This window comes from Aphis gossypii, chromosome 3 (assembly GCF_020184175.1).
Source record: "Aphis gossypii isolate Hap1 chromosome 3, ASM2018417v2, whole genome shotgun sequence".
NCBI lineage: Eukaryota > Metazoa > Arthropoda > Insecta > Hemiptera > Aphididae > Aphis > Aphis gossypii.
The window spans coordinates 24,141,462-24,165,402 of record NC_065532.1 but is presented as its reverse complement, the minus strand read 5'-3'; the positions used below and the strand labels follow the sequence as shown (position 1 = coordinate 24,165,402).

The 23,941-nt window shown below is 25.6% G+C and overlaps 2 protein-coding genes across 2 annotated transcripts; one reads left to right on the top strand and one right to left on the bottom strand.

Annotated features, from left to right (window-relative positions):
- Positions 1–297: 297 nt before the first annotated feature.
- LOC114121165 (unconventional myosin-IXa-like) lies at positions 298–23,339 on the bottom strand. The gene is given in 33 exon segments (XM_050202644.1): positions 298–1,287; positions 1,464–1,647; positions 1,703–1,958; positions 2,023–2,219; positions 2,401–2,478; positions 2,596–2,840; positions 2,910–3,195; positions 3,253–3,429; positions 10,678–10,961; positions 11,526–11,779; positions 12,654–12,882; positions 13,935–14,014; positions 14,085–14,162; positions 14,232–14,302; positions 14,377–14,577; positions 14,639–14,864; positions 14,928–15,085; positions 15,159–15,390; positions 16,171–16,419; positions 17,310–17,379; positions 17,456–17,654; positions 18,375–18,490; positions 18,493–18,509; positions 18,615–18,815; positions 18,876–19,051; positions 19,116–19,306; positions 19,379–19,514; positions 19,592–19,754; positions 19,903–19,997; positions 20,058–20,333; positions 20,938–21,181; positions 21,259–21,601; positions 22,976–23,339. Coding segments are annotated over 32 exon segments (5,790 nt in total). The 5' UTR covers positions 21,573–21,601; positions 22,976–23,339; the 3' UTR covers positions 298–1,180.
- On the top strand, positions 6,819–9,906 carry LOC114121166 (microsomal glutathione S-transferase 1-like). The gene is made up of 3 exons (XM_027983379.2): positions 6,819–7,070; positions 8,439–8,524; positions 8,608–9,906. The coding sequence occupies exons 1-3, from the start codon at positions 6,933–6,935 to the stop codon at positions 8,855–8,857; spliced, it is 474 nt and encodes a 157-aa protein (XP_027839180.1). The 5' UTR covers positions 6,819–6,932; the 3' UTR covers positions 8,858–9,906.
- Positions 23,340–23,941: the final 602 nt, after the last annotated feature.

Below are 23,941 nucleotides of genomic sequence, written 5' to 3'. Positions count from 1 at the left end.
TTAGTTATATTTTAACAACAACTATTTAAACAAAGGTTACTTAATTAAAAACTATTACAACAAAAATAAATTTGATATTTATTAACATTATATTTAGAACATAACAAATTATTGAGAATAATTTTTGTAAAATTAACTTGAATTTCAAACATAATGTTACAAATATCTATATAATTCACAAAAATTGAAAATATACCCAACTTTTTTTAACAATTTAAAAGGTATTTAATATGGCATAACATATATTTTTATACATTTACTTCTATACAAAAAAAAAAAAAAACAGATAGTAAATGATTATATAAGAATAATTAATTTTGTTTTTAGATCACAGCACTTAATCGTTGTTCACGAAAAATAAAATATAAACTTATGAATAAATGGAAAAGTTTGACACAAATTTGGGAACTTAATTAAGTAAAAATAGATATAATGTTTGTTTCTGGCTAATAGTAGGAGTTTCTCTCATTATCAATTTAATTTGACACATCCGAAATCTATAATAATAATAAGATGATATAAGGGCCATTCAACATATATGGTATAGTCAAGTAGTACAAAATGTAATAAAAATAAAAAAATGTCTTAACATAAACGCTATACATAAAATTATTTAGTCATGGTAAAATAATTAGTTTATCATAATAAAACTAAAATGAATAGTTTTTAAAAATTACATATTCACTGAGTAACTATGTACATACAAATATAAAAAATCCTAAATTAAAGTAAAAATTAAAATTAACAAGAAGTTGGCAATTAAAGAATAATAAACTCATTCGTTTAATTTAAAACTAGTTTGTGTCATTCGACATTATAAATGAAATTCTAAAGAAATATCAATAAAGATTAGAAGTACAAAATAACCACAACTCTGATCGGAGTACAGTCTTTAGGTGAAAACAAATGATTTTCATTTTTACAAGGCTACTAAAAAAATTAATAATAGTAATTAAAAAAATAAAATAACAATGATATAGCACCAACTAACCAACATACAATGGACAAAAATATAATACAAAACAACAAGTTATACAAAAGTAACAGCCTTTAGGATAACTTAAGTATTTTTATCAAGTCTTAAATAATAAAATACACGCATAACCATTTATGTTTAAAAAATACAAAGCTAAATGCATTATGAAATTTAATTAATTTACTATGTTCAAAGGTTTAAACTTTAAACCATAATTGGATCCTCATCACTATCCAATGTATTATTGTTAGAACGTTTCGATTTTTTTGTAGTATTTTTCAGTTTTGCTTTACGACTACTACCAAGTGTATCTAGTAATAATTAAAAACAAAAAATGATTTAATAAATAGATTTTTTTTTATATAGCGAAAGCGTATATAGTTCTAGGAAAATTGTGATTGTTTTTATCATATAATAAATACAATTGGTATTTAATGTAAGATAATCAAAGTATACATTTATAAGTTTAGGGAAATTAATAACTTACTAGTGTCAACATCATCTAAACTTCCATCATCAGTTGATAAGAGATCATCATCTGAATTTGTGCGTCGTAAACTTGGCAAATTAGAAGTCAAAAAGTCTTTCTCTTTTTTGATTTCTTGAATTTGGCCAACAAGCATTTTTTCTTCTTCATCCATTTTACTGGGTCCTTCAGTTGGTCCATACACCTAAAATATTCAATAATTTAATTTTTAACAACTACAAATTAAATAATGTACATACTTTTGAAATACGTAAAGAAGACAACCGATGAGTGGCAGTATGATGTGCAGTATCTAATGTATCAATGTCAGCCAATGTTGATTTAATTTTATCCATTTGATGGCTAATTATAGAACTGATACAAAGTGTCTGTTGTTCAATATCTCTAAGTGACTCTTGAGCAGGAACTAATTTATTTGTTCTTAGTACACACGGTGCAAACACTATTGCCAATGAACTAGCATTCATGCGGTTCACATTTTCATGCAATGCAACCCTAAAAAAAATAATAATTATGTCAAAATAAATTGAAAGAAAAAATCATAGATTAAAATATATACCTAGCAAGATGAAAAACAAGTCTTTCCATTAGATCATAATTGACTTTTGGTAATTTTTTTAAAATGTTAAACAATGTTGAGACACGATCTTCTGATAGACTAGCAGCACGGATGAAATCATCATAACAATCAAATGTTAATAATGGTTCTGGCATGTCACGTAAAAATGATTTCAATACGCTAGCGAGCACATGAACCTAAATAAAGTTAAATATGATATAGAAATTAAAGCTTTTAGCTCATATTTTATGCTGAATAAACAATAAATATTTGTTAAATTATATAAGTAGCATACAATACAAAAACTTTTTGATTTAAATAAATAAAACTACTATCAGTTGAACTCATATTTTTTTTCTACTAGGAAAATAATCTTACCTGATATTTTTCAAATTCAATTTTGCTTACGTCATTATTGTCAATGAGTTCTTTAAGTTCATTAACACGTGTTGTAAGCTATAATAAAATACATAAAAAATCACTCATTATAAATAAATTTTCATTTATCAATTAATTATATAAATTTAATAAAACATAAAACATAAAACTAAAAATTAGTTAAAAAAAACTTACCCCAGGTTTACGGTAAATGCCTTCTGTGTACATTCCATACATTTCAATAATAGTTATAAGACATTCAACCACAGCCGGAACTTTACCCATACTTAAATCCAATTCACCTAAAGGTCGTCCAAAAACTTTGCCTTTGACAACACAAACCCCCTTTGACTGCATATTAGCAGTAGAAGAGTTCATGTCTTTTAAACATTCTTTATTTGCACGAGTATAGCATTTTTTATGGCATGTCAATTTACAATCTAAAAAAAATTAAAATTATATAGTTGTAAATTGGTTAATTGTTTTTAAAGTACCAAAGTTATACTCACTTCGACACACCAAACTTCTTTCAATAGGCCATAAAAAGAATGAAGTGCAAACTTCACATGCTGTAGGAATATTTATCATACTCATTTGTAACATATGTCCACCATGATTAATGTGATCTTCAGACTTTTGTTTCTTTTCTTTTTTACGTTTATTTTTACTAGGCTTTTCTGTTTCAACTCGATTTTGACTCATAAATTCATTCATAAAACCACGAAAGGCATTAACACAAAGGGTCACTGGAAAATCATCTTGGATTTTCTCATTTCCACATACTGTTTCTATTACCTAAACATATTTTTGACATAAGCTTATGTAGACAAATTAACAAATATAATGCCTTACATGTAAGAAGTTTGCAATTAAATCTTTATATTTAATATTGAGCACTTGACCATTTCCTTGTTTATTAGCAACACTATAAGTTGCTATAAGATTTTCTTTAAATTCACGTAATGCCTGTTTAAATATTCTATCAACTTGGGATGGTTTTTTAACTTCTTCGCGTTCAATTTTGTACAGCTGAAATAAGATTAAATTATATAAAAATTATAATCATATACCAATTAATTTGATACTGTAGTTTTGTAATTTTATTAGATCATTATGTAAAAACAAAAGTAAGGCAGTTTAATTTAAATATATGATTTTAAAGGATTTTTTACATAATCTCTTTTTTTTACAGATGGGTAGTATGCTTTCTATGCTAGAGTACAACTTGTGATAATTAATCTAAAAATAATGATAAATTATCATATTCCAAAAAAAAAAAAGGAAGTAGGATAAGTTAAAAACCATACTTGTTTAAACTTCTTTATTTCTTAAAGACTTCTTATAAATTTATTCTCTTAAGAGATCTTTGAAAATTTTAATTAACAATTAAAGACTTTTTAACGACTGGTAACAAAATATAAACCTTTTCCTAATCAATTATAAAATTTAAAAATTTGAAAAATTTGTCAAAGTATATAGTTTAAAAGCATATAATAATATTATGTTATAGAATATAATTATGTGCCATCATTGTGACCTACCAGTATTGATAAATAATATCTAATACCTTTTTACTGATATTTTAAAATGCAATAGTTGAATGTTGAATTTTATACAAATTTTAAGTCAGCAACACATTTTACACATTGAAGTAAAATAAATAGTTTTTAGATTTGTGCCTATGTTTATACTTTTTAATATTAACCTAAATCAGAAAATCAGTATATACATAAATATAGATATAATTTAATAGTAAGTACTCAAAAACATATTGCATATTATTATTAATTCTTATAATATATAATATATGTTATTAACCTATAAGTCAATAACGTGGTCGTACCGTAAAATGGGTTGAAAAAGTTGATATTATAATATTATTTATATTAGCTTAAAATAAATCAAAATAATTTTAATACGTTATTATAATAATATATACCTATGCGACGGTGAAAAGTTTCACATTTTTATTTTAAGTTTAAATATCAAATTTCGTGAAAATCTATAAAATAAAATTTATAGCAAAAAGCTATATTTTAAAAGCTTAAGTACCTATCAAGTATTTATGAATTTTTTTACAAAACAATATGTCATTTTCGTGTTTATGGCAAAATTTAAATTTTAGATGTTTGTAACTATTTTCAATATTTTTGAATTGGCTTACGCATAAAAAAACAATCGATGTTTAAAAAATTCTGACTACCGTGGTTTTTTTTGTAAATTTTTTCGGAGTATTACTGCAAAATACATAGAATTATATACTTTTTAATTTTTAACTCTCAAGGTAGGTACCAAGACCAACTACATACAATCTGCTACCTACTAGAAACCGAGCTCAATGTTAAAAACTGAAGCAATGTTTCCGTTAAAAACCTTACAATTACAAAAAAATAAATGTAATAAAAAATAAGGTATGTATCTATAAGATCAATTAGCGATATTTTCTAAATTAGACTAATTATATAGTCATGTTACAAGTTCAATAAGAATAGTTGATACTTGATCTGACACAAAGCTATAAGGTATAATGTACTATAGTGAATTTGATAGATTTGAATTTAATGATAATTGATTGCATACGAAGAACAATTTTGAGCGGAATTGCGGACCTATGTAGACGGACTGACAGCTGTCAATCTATATTATTATTTATTAATATTTCTTTTACAATAATTTATTATATTTTTAATAATAGGCAATACGTAAGGTAGGTTGAATTAATTTTTATTAAAAATATATTACATTATTAGTTAGTTTAATTTAATTTGTATTAATTTATATCATAAATTATAATTATTAACTTTTGAGGCAATACTGACTTACTTAGAGCGAAGTGAATATAGATAAATTTGTGATATAAATATGTATTCATTTTAAATTAATCTAAACTCTAAATATTTTGAAAGCGTCAACGTGTTTATAAAATATTATAATACAATATTTAAAAGTTTCAGATCCCACAAAGAATATTTTTGAATTACAACAAAATAATTAAAATTTTTATTCTGTATTAAAATATTTAATTTCTTCCAAATCAGAAGTTCAAATGCCGAAAACATTTTTTTCTTATAGTTATTGATTTTATAGAGTTAATTACTAACTAACAAGGAACTTTGTATTAAAATTTTTAATTTTTGCGTATACATTTTTATTTTTAAATTGTTTTTAAGTTTTACACTTGTATCCGACTTTTTTGAAAAGTACAAAAAATTATTTGTTTCGTCCATACACTAGATCCGAATTTTTTCATAAACCACCCTCAAAGTTTAAAATTAAAGCATTTTTAAACAGCTTATTGCATTGTATACGATGAAAAAAATACATTGTAAAATAAATATATTCTTCCCTCCACTCATTACCTAAAATACATCATGCATCAATTATACAAGAACCGTAAATAGCCTGTATAAATGAAACATTCCTGAGCATAATAAAGAGACGTTCCAAAAAATACTAAATTATTAAAATTGTTAAACAACTGAGTGAAAGTAGGCCACACATAAGACTCAGAAATAATACATCAGATTACGTAATAAAGGAAAACTTTATCAATGCCAAACTTTAAAAACCAATTTAACAAAATATTTTGATAAATACTTAAGACTGTAAAAATAGTCTTCGTTTAAAACCAATCAATAAATAATTAAACTATTAAACTATTTAAAATAAAATAATGTTTAAAAAAAAAATATTATAAGTTACAAGAGTGAATGTCCTGCATTTGAACTTTGAACATAAAATATTTAATTATTTACAAAAACCGATACGAATTGATGATAAAAAAAAAATCAATAACTAAAGAGAAATACACGCAAACTATCCCTTCTAGGTAGATATTTTAAAATAACTATAATTACAAGAATATATTTTTTATACGGGGTGATTCTTAACTGAATAATGAATAATTTAATCATATAATAGGTAGTATCCACATCAGTTAAAAAATTCACAGAAAATTCTTGACTTGATTTTAAAAAAAATTTAATTTACTTTTACTCATTTATTTAAGTATATGTACATTTTTTTCAGTTATGTTTGCAGAGCTAACTGATTTGTTTTATAATTATTTTTAAAACGGGTTGATCACTTTTTTTTCTTAGATTCTATTATAAATTGGTATGTGTATTTAATAGTAAAAACTAATTGTTATTATGTAATAATAAGAAATACATATTCGTATTATAGTTAATGATTCATCTCCATGCAGTATATAAAAGTCCATCCTTTACAAAATTAAAAATTTATATTATACGTATTAGTGATCCTTAATAAATATATTTTGAACATTTTAAAATTGAGCGTAAAATTTACAAATAAAACAATATAGGTCACTGAATAATGGAAGGGGAAGTATAATTATCGGTCAAAGAGTTGAGGGTTGTCGTTTCTATAGTTCGTAAAAAAGTGGTAGTACTGTGTTCAACAGTCAAAATTGTTCTCATTCTTCGTTCGCATGCTTACCTAGGTTATACTATTTTTCAAAGTAATACAATATATTAACAATAAGAAGTGCGGCAATATATTACTGTAAAATGTTAGAAAATTCTACCATGGGACTCTTAATGATATCAAATCCAGTGTTCGAATGTTATGCATTTTACAGTTGTATTCTTATTTTAAAAATGATTATGATGTCTTTTCTAACGGTACTTCAGCGATTTAGAAAAAAAGTAAGAATTTACGTTTTTCTTTTAGAAATTTATGTGTTTATTAATTATTTCCAAAAAGTGCAAAACTAAGACAAATTTGTAATTATTATTTTCATAGGTATATAATTTTACCGATTTTCTACACAATTATTTTTATATTGTAAAATAAGAAAGACTCCCATTTATAATTTTATATATAATAAGAGTCTAAACTGAATATTTTATTAAAAACCATAAAGACCCATTTTCATTCAAACGTACTGACCAATAAATATGTATAGGACAACGCGTTATTAAAGAGATATATTTAGATTTCGCGTTGTATGTTTTTAGATCCTACTAATAAATAATATTTAACATTTTCTGACTTACACTTATCTACATTTTAACATTTATAAAATACTCATTAGTCAATTACGTTTCTTCAATTAAATAAATTCAAAAAGTTGTTCGAATGCTCTAAAGTTATCACTAGGGCTGGGATTTCGACGCACTTGGCATTTTTTCTGAAGCTTTCTATACGATACTCGTTTTGTTAACAAATATGTTTTAGGTATTTTTAAATTAAAATAAGAAAATTATATTGCGTTTTTTTAATTTTTTTGATTTTAAGGTCATTTTAGGGGTTTTTAAGTCATTTTTGGTGTTTTTGAATTTAAAATTAAAATTCAAAATTTTATTATAGATTTATAATATAAAATATTTGTATACTAACAATATATGAAAACCCAAATGACCTATTTCTTATCTACAGTTCTTATATATTAAATTTAGGTATACCTATTATATAAATTCTTAACCAGCATAGCGAAAAACATTTTACCATAAAATTTGTTCTTGAAAACTTGAAGCACGCTCTCGTGATTCAGAGTAACAATAAACAACATTTTTTTTTTCATCAATATATGAAGTAAATACTTATATACATAGTATGTAATTTTTTTAAATTTTAAGCTATTTTAAATACATTTTTTTGAGTTTTTTAAGTCCTTTTTTGCATTTTCTTAAGAGCATTTTTCGCGATTTTTAAGAACATTAAATTCCCAGCCCTAGTTATCACATATTAAGAGATACTCATGCACATTTTGTCTCTATCCTATAAATGTAAACATACAAAAATTAAGTTGACAAGATGTTAAACGAGAAGGAATGTCGTATGTTAAGTAAAACAGAGACAACACGTCAACACAGTTGTTCAATTAACTATGTTAGTATATTTAAATCAGTCTTGTCTATTGTTAGTCACCGACTTATTGTATAAAACTTCGCTACATAAGCACTCTTATGCGGCTTTTTATGTATTCTTTTAATCAATCGTATAATAAAATTGTAAACTAAAAAGTGAAAAAAAAAATTATTTACTAGATTAATTATTATTGTATTCAATAGATTTTCATAAGCCCAGAAGATACTGCAATCAGCAAAGGAGGCGGGGAAGTTAAATATGATGATCCTGATATCGAAAGAGTAAGAAGGTAAAATTATGAAAGTAGTTTGTTTTACCAATTACTGATGATTATATATTTATATAAATAATAATTTTGAATTCTAATTTTAGGGCACATTTAAACGACTTGGAAAATATACCAATATTTTTAATCACTGGATTACTTTTAGTAGCTAGTAATCCTCCAGAAATGATAGCTAACAATTTGTTTAGAATTTATACATTTGTGAGAATAATGCACACAATAGCTTATGCTGTGATCATACTACCCCAACCTACAAGGGCAATTTTCTTTATTGCAGGTGTAGTTATAAATATTATTATGATAATTTATGTTATCTTAAGTATGCATAATATTTAATTGATATACCTGTAAGCAACTTTTTTATTTAGTACACATAATTAACAATTTTAATACAACATAGATTATATGTAAAATATAGTAGATAAATATGTTATTTTATATTTTGAAGTTTATTCAATTTGTACCAAAAGTTAAGTTACTCTTATTAAAATTTTGAAATTCACATAATTACGACCAATCATTAATATTTTTATTTTAATATATACTATAATATAATTTTTTGACACACATGTATCATAATCAAATTAATAGACATTTATTGTCTAAGGCAGAGGTTCCCAAACTTTTTATTGTACGACCCAATTTGAAAATTTTTTAAAATATGACGACCCACAATATCAAAGAATGACCTTTTTTTTTTTTTTTTTACCATACAACAAAAAATTTTATGTAGTTACGAAAAAAAAGTATAATATATTAGTATATAATTTATGTAATTAAATATTAAATATTATTTAAAAATATAGCGCGACCCACCAAAAGTATAATCGCGACCCACTTTTGGGTCGCGACCCACAGTTTGGGAACCTCTGGTCTAAGGAGTACGTTAGTACGTAACATAGCACATTTACGTTCAGTGATCACGTTTAGCTCCGTTAATTTAAAAATTAGAGTAAATCAACCTATATATATAATTATATTATGAAACTTGATGGTAAAAATATTATCTGTGTTCATATATTGGTTTTTACGATAGTTCTATTTTTTAGCAAGTTAAGCGTATATATAATACAGCGTTAGTTAAAAATGATCATAAATTCATAACCCACTTAAAAATTGAATAATCGTAAAAAACTAACATACGAACACAGATAATTTTTACCTTCCAGTTTCATAATAGGTGAATTCACTTTCATTTTTAAACAAACGGTGTTAAACATGACTTGCTGAACGTAAATTTGAGATGTTACTCATTTGTACGACGGAGAGAACACATGCGGGTGTACATGCATCTGCTTGCAATCGAGCTGACCATTATTTTTAAATATTTTTTTATATATTAATAACTATTATCAATAAAACTAAATTTAAATATTAAAAAAAAATTTTCATTTATTTATATGCCAACATTATAAAACTATTTTTAGATTTTAAGCAGAGCTAAAAATGTATTAATTTCATAATGACGTGTTTTTTGTGTTTAAAGACTCATTTTATAGTACAAAATAAATGCTCTGATTGATAACTTTAAGAGAGGAGACTGATAGAAAATTGCATCTAAAAAGAAACTATTACTTAAAAGAAGAAATTTCTCAGTATTTTTCCGAATAATTGGGGGAAAGAATATGATTTTTATTATATTATTAATAATAATAATAATTGTTTGGTAACCATGGTTTGTCAAAAAAATTTAACTGTCTTAGTGTCCCCAATAAGAATTTTTCTGTATTATTATTAGTTTCTGTATACTATGTTAGACATCTACTCTACAGCAGAACAGATACCTAACTTGCTAACTTTTACTTTTAATTTTGTAGTTAATGAATTAAACCTTAAATTTAGTGGTATTGTGGTAAATTACATACAAAACAATAACCAAATTTAACACAACACAGATGTTAACTTTAGCATAAAAGTATATCTTAAATATTATTTTTATTACCATCAAGTCTTGATAAATCTAATATAAAGTGTGATAAAAATAAATTTGACTTGTATGTTTTGATAAAAAAACTTTTGTATTTAATTTGACCTTATATAAAAATACATTTTACAGCATTGAGTGTATAAGAATTTTCATGGGCCAAAAAAAGAATTTGAGTTATTAAGACTTGACTGTACTAACTGTACTACTGTAATAAAAAATATTAACTAACCTTTTTAGTTATAAAATCTTGCATCATTTTAAGTTCACGCACATCAGATATAATCTTGTCAGTACGGTCTGTGAATTCTGATGTACCAGTTAAACTGAACTTTCCTATTGTAGTATTTTGGTTATTTGCTATGTTTGGTGTTATATGAGCTTTATTGCCTGAAGGTGCTTGTTTCCTAGGTTTTCTTCTATTGGTTGGTCGATTACCTCCATTTTGTTGTATACATGGCATTTGTAGTACACCACCATTTTGAATACATTTTGTATGAAATAACTTTTTACAATCTTAAACATAATAAAATAAATTGTTTATCAATAATTGATTATATAAGAAAATATGACAAAAACTTAACTAACCACTGTAATTAAGTGATAACTTTAGATAAAACTGTCATAAAACTATTATTTTTACACAATTTCATAGTTTACCTTTTAATTACTAAAATAGGAAAATGTAATAATATGTAAAATATTTAAAAAAATGTAAATAAACAATTTTAACACATTTTTTAACTGCATAATATGTCTTTTTGCAGTTGTCACCCAGTGCATACATCACTTTTCTAAAAATAATATAAAAACTGCTCCTATATGGTCCTATATGGTATATACGTTCAAACGGCATTTGAACACATTTAAAAACATGCGTTTAACGTTTAATCACGTTACATAATACTAAAATAACATTAAGCAGTACGTAAAAAATAATAAACCATTTAGTTTAAATAAATATTGATGGCAATTGGTGTTTGTACACAATCAATGTGTTAAAACGAATAATTTTTAGTTAAATAATGGGATGTTTTAATACAAAAAATTAAAAAATATATATAATAAAATTTAAATTACCTGAGCATTTATGTCCTTGAGTTAAAAAGGCATCCATCAATTTATTACAATAAGTGCATTTATCTTGAGGAGTAAATCGTCCTAATTTCCTAAATCGATGGCCAGCTATTGTAAACATAGTAGTGCCTTTCCATTCCAGAAGTTCAAAAGACGGTGAATATGTTAATTTTGGTTCATCTGATTTTCCTGATTGAGTAGTTGAGCCATCACTATTTCTTCTTTTTAATTCTTTTTCATTTATTTTAGAATTACTACTGAAAAGATAATATTTACGGTATTCAGACAATATAAAAAATATTTTAAAACAAAATAGTATAAAGTTAAGTTGCAGTAGCTCAAGACTCTAGTAACTTTTTCTTATTTCTATGATAACAATTTATAATAATAATAATAATAAAAGACAAGATTATAATAACTTAAAATCAATTGTCTTTAAATAGTACACACTCACATCACATAAAAAAAATAAACACCCACCTCAATGCCTAATAACAACTAGTACACTCATTTATGTTAAACATTAAACATATACTTTTTGAAAATTGAAAATATACTAAGTATCTGAACTAAAATATAACTATTAACTTCCAAAAATTTTAGTACTTTCAACAAAAGCAGTATATATAATTATCAAATTGAAAAAAAGATAGTTCTCTGTTAACTTATTTAATATTATCTTAATACACTGATAACTGACTTCAAACATAATTTTGTGATTCTCACTCTAATGCAAACATATAATAATAACTTCTAATAAATAACAACCACTATCCGCTAATATTTGGTCATATTTTTAAACGGCATAGGGATAGATATTTTAAAATATCTACTTAATTGCGTTAACTCTCAGCTAAGCATACAATTTAATCAATTTTTAATTAATTGTATATTAACATCAAAGAGTGTCAAACATGTCACTGGACAACCTTAAGAAGGTCAATCAACATCAGAACGTATTCAATGTGTTAAATATTGTAAATAATATTATAGTAGAATTGACCAATAACTACATAGTTCATGTCATAAATAAGTAAAAATATATTTTAAAAAACCTTCATACTTGTGTTATTTGTTAGTTAATTTATTAGATATTGGGTAATTGATATATTCAAATATTTTTTATCTTACTCTGGTGCTGGTTCAGTATTTGATACACGAAGTCGATTAAATAAACGGACTGGAGGATTTGGCTCGGAGGTAACATGAGGAGTTCTGGTCAGTAAAGTGCGTTTATTGGAATCAATGGTTCGTTCTCTTCGTTTCCAAACAATTGGAGATTTCATATGAGTATCATCTAATTCACTATCGCTAAATGCTGTTCCTTCATGAGTTGGGCCATCAGTCTTGTGAAAACGTTCTATAAAATTTAAAAAATATTTATTTTATTTAAGAATAAAATAGGTAATTTAGGTAGATAATTTTACCTACCATTTTTAATACTACAATAATTCGTCAAATAATATAGATAAAAATTAACTTAATATTTAAATTAATTAAGTACACAAATGTAAGGAAACAGAAAATAATTATGTTATAAAATAATAAATATTAACATAAAAATGCATATTTCATTTATTTTTGTTACACTTAAAGCAATGCAAAAATTATATTAGAGATTAAAAAATGGAAACTGATGGTAATGAAAAAATATTATCATTTAAGTATGATCAAGATGGTTATGATGGTTTAAAATTAAGATTATAAACTAAAAATTGGAGGTCAAGTTTAATTTTTATAAATTTAACAGATTTCAATAATTTTGTTAAAAAAAAAGTTTAATCATAAGAAATGATAAACAAGTATGCAAAATGTAATTAATTTTTAATTCAAAATATTTATTTCTTCTTCTGTATCAGGGGTGGCCAAACTTTTTTGGTCACAATCTACTAAAAATTCACTTCATTTTTAAGGATTGACTTCCATAGAAGATTTTTTTTATTATTGAAAAACTATAATTATTAAGAATAATACTTTCATTAATAGTATATAATAAGTATTATAAACTAATTACTAAAAATAATATAATAATAAATAATAATCACTAACCTAATCTACCTAACCCTAAAAAATTTTTTTAATATGATCGACTTTGAAATTGTTTGCGATCGACCGTTTGATCGCCCTTAATCTATATGAATTGATTCAATAAAATCTAACATTATACTAATGTACAGTGGCGTAAAAACAATTATGGAGATTAAAATATATTTATGATACAAATTACAAGTTAATAGTACTTCATTTTTATTTTGTTCTAACCATTATATAAAATATTTTGGTTAAGGGGGGAGGGGGGGACCCTAATACCACCCCCATAAATACGACACTGCTAATGTACCTAAAAACTGTATAAACAATGAAAAATTCTATCTATTTTACAATAAAATAATAATGATTTAATATTTATACCTTTATGAACATCAGTTGGATGGGATTCTATTCTCAGACGAGATGAAACTTTTCTTTTTGGGGCTTTAAATTGTTCTTCTCTGTTTAAAGTAAAAATAATTAAAAATTTAAGTACCTTAAAATTTTAAATTAAATAAATAATGTTCATACTTAATATTATTAATCATTTTGGGTTGTATAAATGGATCAGCTTCTGATTCACTATCACCTTTTGCTCCTCCACTACTTCTATGAATGAAAAAAGGATAAATTATGCTAATTAAAATGCAATTATAATTCATAAATTTAATTAATTACTCAGAATCGTGTAGTTCTTCTTGACTAGAATCTTTAGAATTGCTAATTTGAGGAGCTGAAACACTTTTCCTCTGCAAATATGAAGTTAAATAATTATATATAATATTAATCCATAACATTTTTTTAATTTACTAAAAATAAATACCGTATTTTTTATTTTTGAAAATTTTTGTCGAGCTAAATAACCTCGAGAGTGGGCTTGTAAAGTAATAACACTTCTTCGTAAATTCTTATACCAACTTGCTACTCTATGTTTTCGCCACACAGACTGTATATAAACAGCAGCTGATTCGTCCATTCTCATTTTATTAACTAACCTTTGAGCCAATATCATTCTCCACCAAGACTAAAATAAAAAATCAAATACATTATATCCAAATTATAAATTGATATATATTTAATTATACTTGTAATGTTTCTGTAGCCCATGTAATTCTAAGATATTGTCTTCGTTGTAATAGTGTACGAAACCAACGTTGTATAGTTACAATGCTAGCCATTATTTGTTGGTGAAGTCTATAGTCAAGTTTTAATTTTTCACACTCTCGTAAAAACACCTTTGATTCACCAATCTGATAATTATCTCGATCTAAATTTAATGTTTGTAAGAAATTTCGAACATCTTGAGAGTTACTATAAATAAAATTAAAATTTGATTAAAAACATTTCTTAATGCATATTTTTATTTGTATTTACCTATTAAGTCCTTTGGGTAGTAATATTCGATAGAGTTGAATAAATTCTTCATAACTAAGTCGGACATTATATCCAGCTTGACGAATTCTCACAGTTTCTAACATTCCTGTATAACGTAATTGTCTTTGAACAGTATCATGATCAAACATATTTGCAACCTAAATATTATAATATTAATATTAAATTGTAATATAAACAAATAATTATTTAAAAACTTTTAAAAAGACATACCTTATTACTATTGCTTTTAATACATCGAATAAAAAAAGGATTTGCTTGGTTAAGAGTATCCATAAGACTGTTTAATGACATTTGAAACTGAGCAGTTACGGTAAGAGGTTGTTTACGTGCTTTACTGCTAATTGAACCTTGTACTTGTATTCGTCCTGCAAGTGTTTTTACACTTTGAAGATTTTTTAAGCCTTTGTTACCACGGTCTTTAGGTCTGAAAGATTTATTTTTCCTGTAACATAATATATTTTATTAGTTGTATCAAATAAATAAAAAATATTTTTAAAACTAACTATCTATAGCTATATAATTTGTATACATACAAGGGTTTTAACACAAAAAATTGTAAAACAATTTTATATGTAAATAATTGTATTTGTTAGTAAATAATTGAAAGTAATACAAAGCATAAGATCAAAGTATATAGACTTCTAAGTTTAAACAAAGTTTAATAAAATAAATAAATATGGACCAAATATAAATTATGATCCTAATTTATACTCATTATTTATAAAAACCCAAGAGATATTTTATTTATATTAGTATTAAATAACAAATTATGTTTAGTTTAAAAATGTACATTTATAAGAGAAATACATTAAAGGTAACTAACATTATATTTTTGTGTATTAAATTAAAAACATGTTTCATGATAAAGTATATAGTTAATCATTTTAAAAATATAAATGAAAAATAAATCTTACCTTATAATTATTTACAAAATATGATTTCAAACCATGCACATGCTATATTATTATAAATGTATTAACTAATAATATGCCATGCTTAATGAAGTATACTATATTAAAGTAATATTTAGAATATTAAAAATAAGATTATAATTTTATAAAAAAATGTAATAATATAATGTAACTTGTAATGTGTTTTAAGTATTGTTTATTTATTGCACAGCATAGATGTATAAAATAAAAGATTCCCATTTCAAGTGTTTCAAAAACTCCCGAAACCATCCGAACACCAATTTTTATAATGTTTGAATTTTTTAACATACATAACAATTTGTGTAGCTCGTTCAATGACTTTATCTTCATCTGTAGATTTATTGACACGAGTTTTTATATCTTCTTTATTAATAATTTTATTAGAATTAACAGTTTCTAAGTTTGTAAATTTATTGAAAGCTGAATGATTTTTATAAATATTATGCTCATTGTTTGGGGCAGATGCCAATTTTTTACCCACATTAAATACATATCCACTTCCATATGGTGTGGAATTTATGGGAAATTTTGGAGTGTACCTGGAAATATTATGTTAAATAATAAAATGCTAATTTATTTTATTTAGACAATGAAAAAAAAAAACAGCAGTCCATCCAAAACTAATATGTGAAAAAATAAATAAAATATAAATATTGTAAATGAAATATGAATAAAACAGGCCCAAAATAAACAATAGAAGCCACATATTATAACATAATATGTTTTAACAGTACAGAAATTAATAAACGTAAAAATGAATATATTTAGGTATATTAAAACAACATATTTTAAGCAGTAACAACAGTATTTAATCTTAACTTACACTATACGATTTACGGTGAGGTTTACCGATGACATTGTTACTAGATGACTGGATGTAGCATAAAAATTAATATTCAATAATAATTTAATTTTATATTAAATGTTATGGATATAAAATTTTTGTTTTTTTTTAATTATTATTTTGATACTTGAATAAAGGGTATAAATACATGTAGTATACTTAATTTTTTTTATTTAATAATCCTTTAGAATGTTTGAAAAAATGATTAAAAACTATTAAAATATATAATATATACATATAGTAATACAATTTTATTTCAAATCATTCAAAAATTTTTTTATTATTTTTCCAATTTAATATAAGAAAAAATAAACTTGATTAAATTCATCTTATCTTGAAAAATTTATTAATAATTGCTTTTTCTACTCTTTTTTAAATAATTTATTATTTTAATTATTATAAGATAACAAACTATTTTGTAATTTTTCACAACATGTATATAAATATAATACCTATACAAATTTGACTATTTGACATTTTTTTAAATATATATAGTTAAATAATTGGCTTACACCTCTGAAGAAATGGTAAAAAATGTTTTGTAGCATTAAAACAATAACTATATAAAAGGAAAAAATATATTACCTGATTAAACTGTCGTTTTGCATACTATTTCTAAAACGTAAGGATATACTTGAAGCTTTTACACCGTCAACTAAAATAAGATATTATTTACTTAATATTAATAAATTAGGTATATCATTTTTTTGAAAATATAAAAAGAAAAATACCTCTGCTTTGTCGATGTCTACGACCAGCTTCTTGAAATGAAAAATAACCTCTAAAAAATGCCCTTACTATTGCCCAGCGGAACACTGCAACTGGATCTGCACCAACAAGTTCTCGGACAAATGCCATGCTACTATTTTTTAATACACCTACAATGTCTTGTCGCATAAGATCCAAATTCTTCTCTCTCATCTCAAAAACCTAAATACAATGATTAGTTTGTAATCCACTATAAATAAATTTTATTTTGTAAAAATTAAAATCATAAATTAATTTTACAAAATTATTAGAAACCTCTAAACACTCCCTGGCAGTGCTTGATTTGGGGGGACATGGGGGGGGGAGGATTAGGTTAGTCTAACTTAAATCATTCTTTTTAAATTTTTTTATAGTAAACCCCTTCTATTTATTTGAAACAGAAAGCTGGGAACGCAACATTTACTATAGTGAGTTTGTAAATTATCAGTTTTTCTGATGCAAAATATACCTATAACGTATAGCCATAATATTTGTACATTAGTAACAACTATGAAAAAAAAAATTATGATTGTTAAAATTCCTTATCATAAAATATAGTGATAAGATATTGTATTATGACTATAGAATTAATTAATAAATAAGTGTTTATTTCTTTTAAATATTTTTGTACTGTGTAATGATTCTTTGGGATTATGGATGACTTATTTAATTTAATTCAAAACATTTGTTGTTCTAATCATTATTAAAACACAAAAGGGAATTGAATATTTGTATTAGTGAAATATAATATCTTTAATACTCAAAATTTAAATCAAGTCATTCAACTTTATTTTAATAAATACAATTTATTTATTGTTAATATAAATGGTCTAAAAATGCAATACATGTATAAATAATATATATATAATAATAATTAAGTGAATATGTAATATGTTATATTACTTGATATTTAACGCGTCCTGCATAATGTCTCACAATAAAAGCATTTTCTTTACGTTGAGGCATTTCATAGAATTTGTTATCCTTGTGAACAGAATTAAATTTTTGTAATAATGTTCAGAAGATGAACCAGGAAAACTAAGAAAAAAATTATGATAGTGAAAACACTGTATGTTATATAGTGTAAAATTACTGCATGTAATTAAGTTAACTAATTTAACTGTTATTATTTCAACTACTTACTTGCATTGATCGTCCAAAACACACAATAATCCATTAGGTTTGCCTTCAATCATTTGCAAACATCCAGTATTATCTAAAAAGTCTATATCACTCCATTTAATTCCTTCTTTACGATATTCTTCTTGTTCATATTTAAACACATGTTGATTGAAATAATATTGAAGATGTTCATTGGCATAGTTTATGCAAAATTGCTCAAAACTAAATAAACCATATATTTATAGTATATAAAATGAAACATAAAATTAATTTAAAATTTACCTATTCGAAGTACCAAAATCTTCGAATCCAAATATATCCAACACGCCAATTGAATTTCCTTGATGATCCCTTAAAGTATCTTTTTTTGAAAGTAAAGCATGATTTACTTGTAATACAATCCAATCAAATAAAGCGCCATAAAGACATTTTGCCATTGCATCTCTAGCTGCTATAGCCTATAATATTTAAAACAATAATAATATTGGTTGAAAGTTAAAAATTTAAAAATGGATATATTACTTCAGGTAACTTATAGTTAATAACTAATGTTTCTCCAGATGCTTTAGCTCGTTTAGCGGTTAAAGCCGCTAACAATGTTTCTTGTTTTACTCGAAGGAGTTGTGATATTAAAAACACTATTTCAGGATTACGTACAGCAACCGCTTCGTCATGATGGTAAGCAGACTTGCGTGGTTGAAAATCAACATTACCTAAAAATTAAAATAAATTAAAAATATTGATTAAAAGGATAATTGCAATTATATTTTTATCAGTAGTATTACCTAACAATAAAACTGCTGAAAGAACTGCAAATAATCGGCGTTGTTTTTCAGGTGTGAAACCTACCATTTCCATAGATTGTTTTAATCTAGAGAACTCATATTTTTCATCTAAATTTCCTAAAGTGTAACATCCACTCTAAAAATTTAGACATACAAATTTTTGTAAAATAAAAATGAATAATAATGTTTTAATAGATAAAAAATATTTCTTACGCCATTTAAATAATTATAATAATCTACTCGATGTAAATGTAATGTTTCTTTTTCTGAATCACTAGCTCCGTTTAATAGGTAATAAAATACATGGTAATTACGTTCATTTTGTCCCTGGGAACAAATTCTGGATTTTTCTAAAAGATATTTCTGAACAACAGCACTACAATTTAAAAAAAAAAAAAGATAAAAATTTGTAAAAATTACTTATAAATGAGTTAAGTTTATAATTATTTAATAATCATAAAAAAAAGTAAAAATAAAATAATAACAAGTTAAAAGAACACAAAATTTTATTATTAAATACTTACCCATGTACCATTCCATTTTCTTTATAATTAACTTGTATAAATTTACCGAATCTACTTGAATTATTATTATGTGCAGTTTTAGCATTTCCAAAAGCCTAAATAAATAAATACATTGTAATGTTATAAAAAAAAAGTTAAACCAATAAATTACATACTTCTAACACTGGGCCAGCACTTAGTATAGTTTGTTCTACACCACTACCGTGACTACCTTTCTGACTTAAAGCAGTAAGATGATGTAAAAGAAAATTTGTAGATTCTGTTTTACCACTACCACTTTCTCCACTTATTACAATGCACTGATTACGTCTTTCTCTTAGCATACAATGGTATGCAGCGTCAGCAATGGCAAATATATGAGGAGGTAGTTCTGGACCAAGTCTTCGATTTTGATAGAGTTTTACATATTTTGGATTATAAATGGGATGAAACTAATAAAAAAATTAATTCATAAATTTATATAAATATAGGTAAGGTATTTATATTGTAATATCAAAAATTTTTAACAGGTGACTGGGAATCTAAAAAAATGAAAGTATATTAACTAATTATTTAATTAAAAAAAAAAAAATGTAATTAAATATGCTTTAACAATTTTTTTTCTATCACTGATCTATACCAAGTTTTTATCAAATTACTAGGAAAAGGCTATAGGTATTTCTGGAGTTTTACTACATATTTCATAAGATTTTCATTTTTTATACTTATCACTTACACTCATTAGTTGTATGATTTAATTTCATATGTTTATATTAGATTCAAGATCTATAAAATATTATGTTAAATGATAATCCACCTTAAGAATATATCCTAGAAGTTAGAACTAAAAAGTTAAAAAAACATATGACAATTGCAATAAGTTTTAAATTGGCCTCATGTGTCAATAACAATATTTATAAAAAAAGTTGGTAAATCATACTATTGATTCTAATTAAGTACTATTTCTAAGTCGTATAAAGGTTTGGTAGATCACCTGTTAATTGAATCCCATGATATTTTACTAATAAAGAGCTTAATAAATTATTTTTGTGTTACCTTAAAAGGATTAACTGCAATTAAAATGGAACCAACATATGTATAAATATGACCAGCCAAAAATCTGGCTCTTAGATTGTCTAAAAGTGTTTGTTCATTGAGATCAGGAAGTTGACAAAGATCTGGATATTCTCGATCTTGTGGTTGATAAAGAAATCTATAGAAGTAGTCTCGTATAAGTTGTGGATCCATTGTGAAACCATCAGCCCACAAACTGTCTGATAATTTTTCTCTCAAATAAAATCTGAAAAATTTACAATTAGTGAATGTAATAACTAATAAGTCACTAAATATTTAGAATATCTTTAATCTCAGTTTTACCTATAATATTCTTCTTGTTGAGTGTGCCTACGAGGTTGGGGCCATAAAAGCATAACAGCAACAGGGCATTCTGTAGGACCAAGTCTGCGTTCTTTACATTCACGTCCAAGAGCATCACCAACTACCTCAGCTAGCTCAAATGCACTATTGCAAGCAGTTCCACAACCCCCTGATAAAGAAAGTCGTTCCACTATACAGCTAACAATCTCATCAGAAGAAGTTTGTTTGCTAGCCTCCACACTGAGTGCTTCATAGCATTGTGATAAAGCACCCACAAACACTTGCACTATGTACCTCTGATTGCCTTCACCCATGGCATTTAAAGTTCATATAAGTGGCATAACTTAAAAAAAAATAATAATAATAATAATAATGAATTAGCTTATTAAGTAACATTTTAATGACTCAATACTAGGCTAGTATTAACTATATAGGTATATCAAATATAAATTTGAAATAATATTATTTAAAATAAAAAAGAATTATATTATGATTAAATTCTTAAAATCAAGATCACGTGGAATAATGGTTTGGTTCAAGGTTGTATTCATTAATGCATTAAGGGCAGGGCTACAAAATCATTTTTATTTTAATAAGTTAGAAAATGTTATTGAAAATGTATTAAAAAAAAAAAAATAACATATTTAACATAAATAAAACACTATTATCAAAAATAAATAAATTGAAGATAAATTATAAATCACAAAACAAATAGATATACCTACTATATTAATTTTGATCTGTTTCAATACATTATAGATGAGTTAAATAAATTGAATATGTTTCTAAGCTCTTAATTAATATTTATATTAGCTAATGATATAATTAATAATTCATGACAATTTAATATTAAATATTTACACTACCTAGGTATCTAAGAAAATGCTTAGCAAGTTGACATGCAATTTAGTCCTGGGTTCTACACAGAAAAACAATAGTGGCATAATACTTTTAGTATTACCTAGGTATGATGAGTAAAACAGTACCAGTTATGACGACAGACGACATTTCCTGGATAGGCAGTGAATGCTTGTTTAGTTTAATACGGTAATATTATGAATTATGATTGTTACACCTTTAGGGAGTTTCTGATTTCTGACAAGTCAATACATGATTCTTTGATAAGGACTTTTTTTTTTTTAAGTAAAGGCTACCTAACTGCCAATACATTGGTTTAATGGGAACTTATTCTACATAATACTTATGATCTGTGTGCCTATACAAAAACGAAAGGCAATAGTTCCGGGGGGGAAGTGACGACAGAAAACTACCAAAGATAGAAACTATTCATGACCCATACCGACGAAGGATGGTGCTGCTAGTCGCGTACCGGCGTCGACAATGGCTCGCACCGCTACAAACAAGCTCTGACTCCCGCGAATATCTGTCGTCCAAATATTATAGAATCAATGGATCAATGATAAGACGGTCCCGTCCGGATGGTGGATCGCGAATCAATCACTGCCGGATAACGACGTGTGATCGTTAAACGCAGACAAACGGCAGCAAGACATTGCGCGCACAACAGCGGTTATCTGAACGTTTCGGGCTCAGCGAAGAGAAATTCTCGGCAATCGAGACTTTTTCGAAAAAACTGATCGAGAAAACAACCAAAAAAAAAATCAATTTCACATAACCACTCACTACTACAGACCGCGACGACGAACACTGACGGGACACAAACGAATGATAATGATGATGATACGGTTATACTCACTTGTTGGCGTTTTTCTTGTGCGTGTGCCGTGCGTGCGTGCGTGTGTGCGTGCGTGTGTGCGCTACATCATTTTGAAATTCGAAAATGATAATAACAAAATGTACGTAATCACTACAATCACTAATCACATGAGACTATGAGAGACACGTCCGTAGAAAAATAGATTATGTCCCCGATACTCAACCCCTCCCTCCATCCTAGGACAGCCCCTAAGGGGAGTTGTTTTGGAGTTTCGTTTTATTCACTCGCGAACTTTGCGAATGACAGACGTCCGAGGGACGTATTTATAATTTTTCCGTCTGTTTTCCTTTTATCCGCATTCAACATGACGCGCGATCTCCTCGGGAAAACGGAAACGATGGAAACCAATTATTATATAGATTAATTCAGCAATAATTTAAAAACACGGTCGCGCATGCGTCGTTGGATGTACACTGTACAGCGTAGTGGAAGCGAACGATCCGTAGCGTAATATGCCATACCCATGTCCCATACGCGTTTATTATGTCTTGTCTATTAGTTTTCCAGAATCTTGATAACTGTGCCTGTTCGTCTGCGCGTGCGCTAAACATTTTCCCACGGCCGAAAAATATTTTTCATTTCGAAAACGTGTACCTAATTTACTATTATATGACTATACTACCTATATTGTAATAATAATTACTAATTAGTATATTTGTGGATACTATACCTACACCACTTTCCTGTTGCTTGTACTGAGTTGTACTAGTACCTATTGCCTACTATTTAATATTTTAATATTTTATTAATTATTATAGTATTATATCATTGCAATATGCATAATATTTTAATATGTGCAAGAATTAAGGGGTATTTAAGTATATTATTAAATGTTGAGCGGAGTGATGAATGTACCTATTGATTTTATTTTTGTTTCTTTTGTGTGTGTGTGTGTACTCGGTATAGATACCTAGCAGAAAAAAATGCTTCTATTTTAAAACTTTG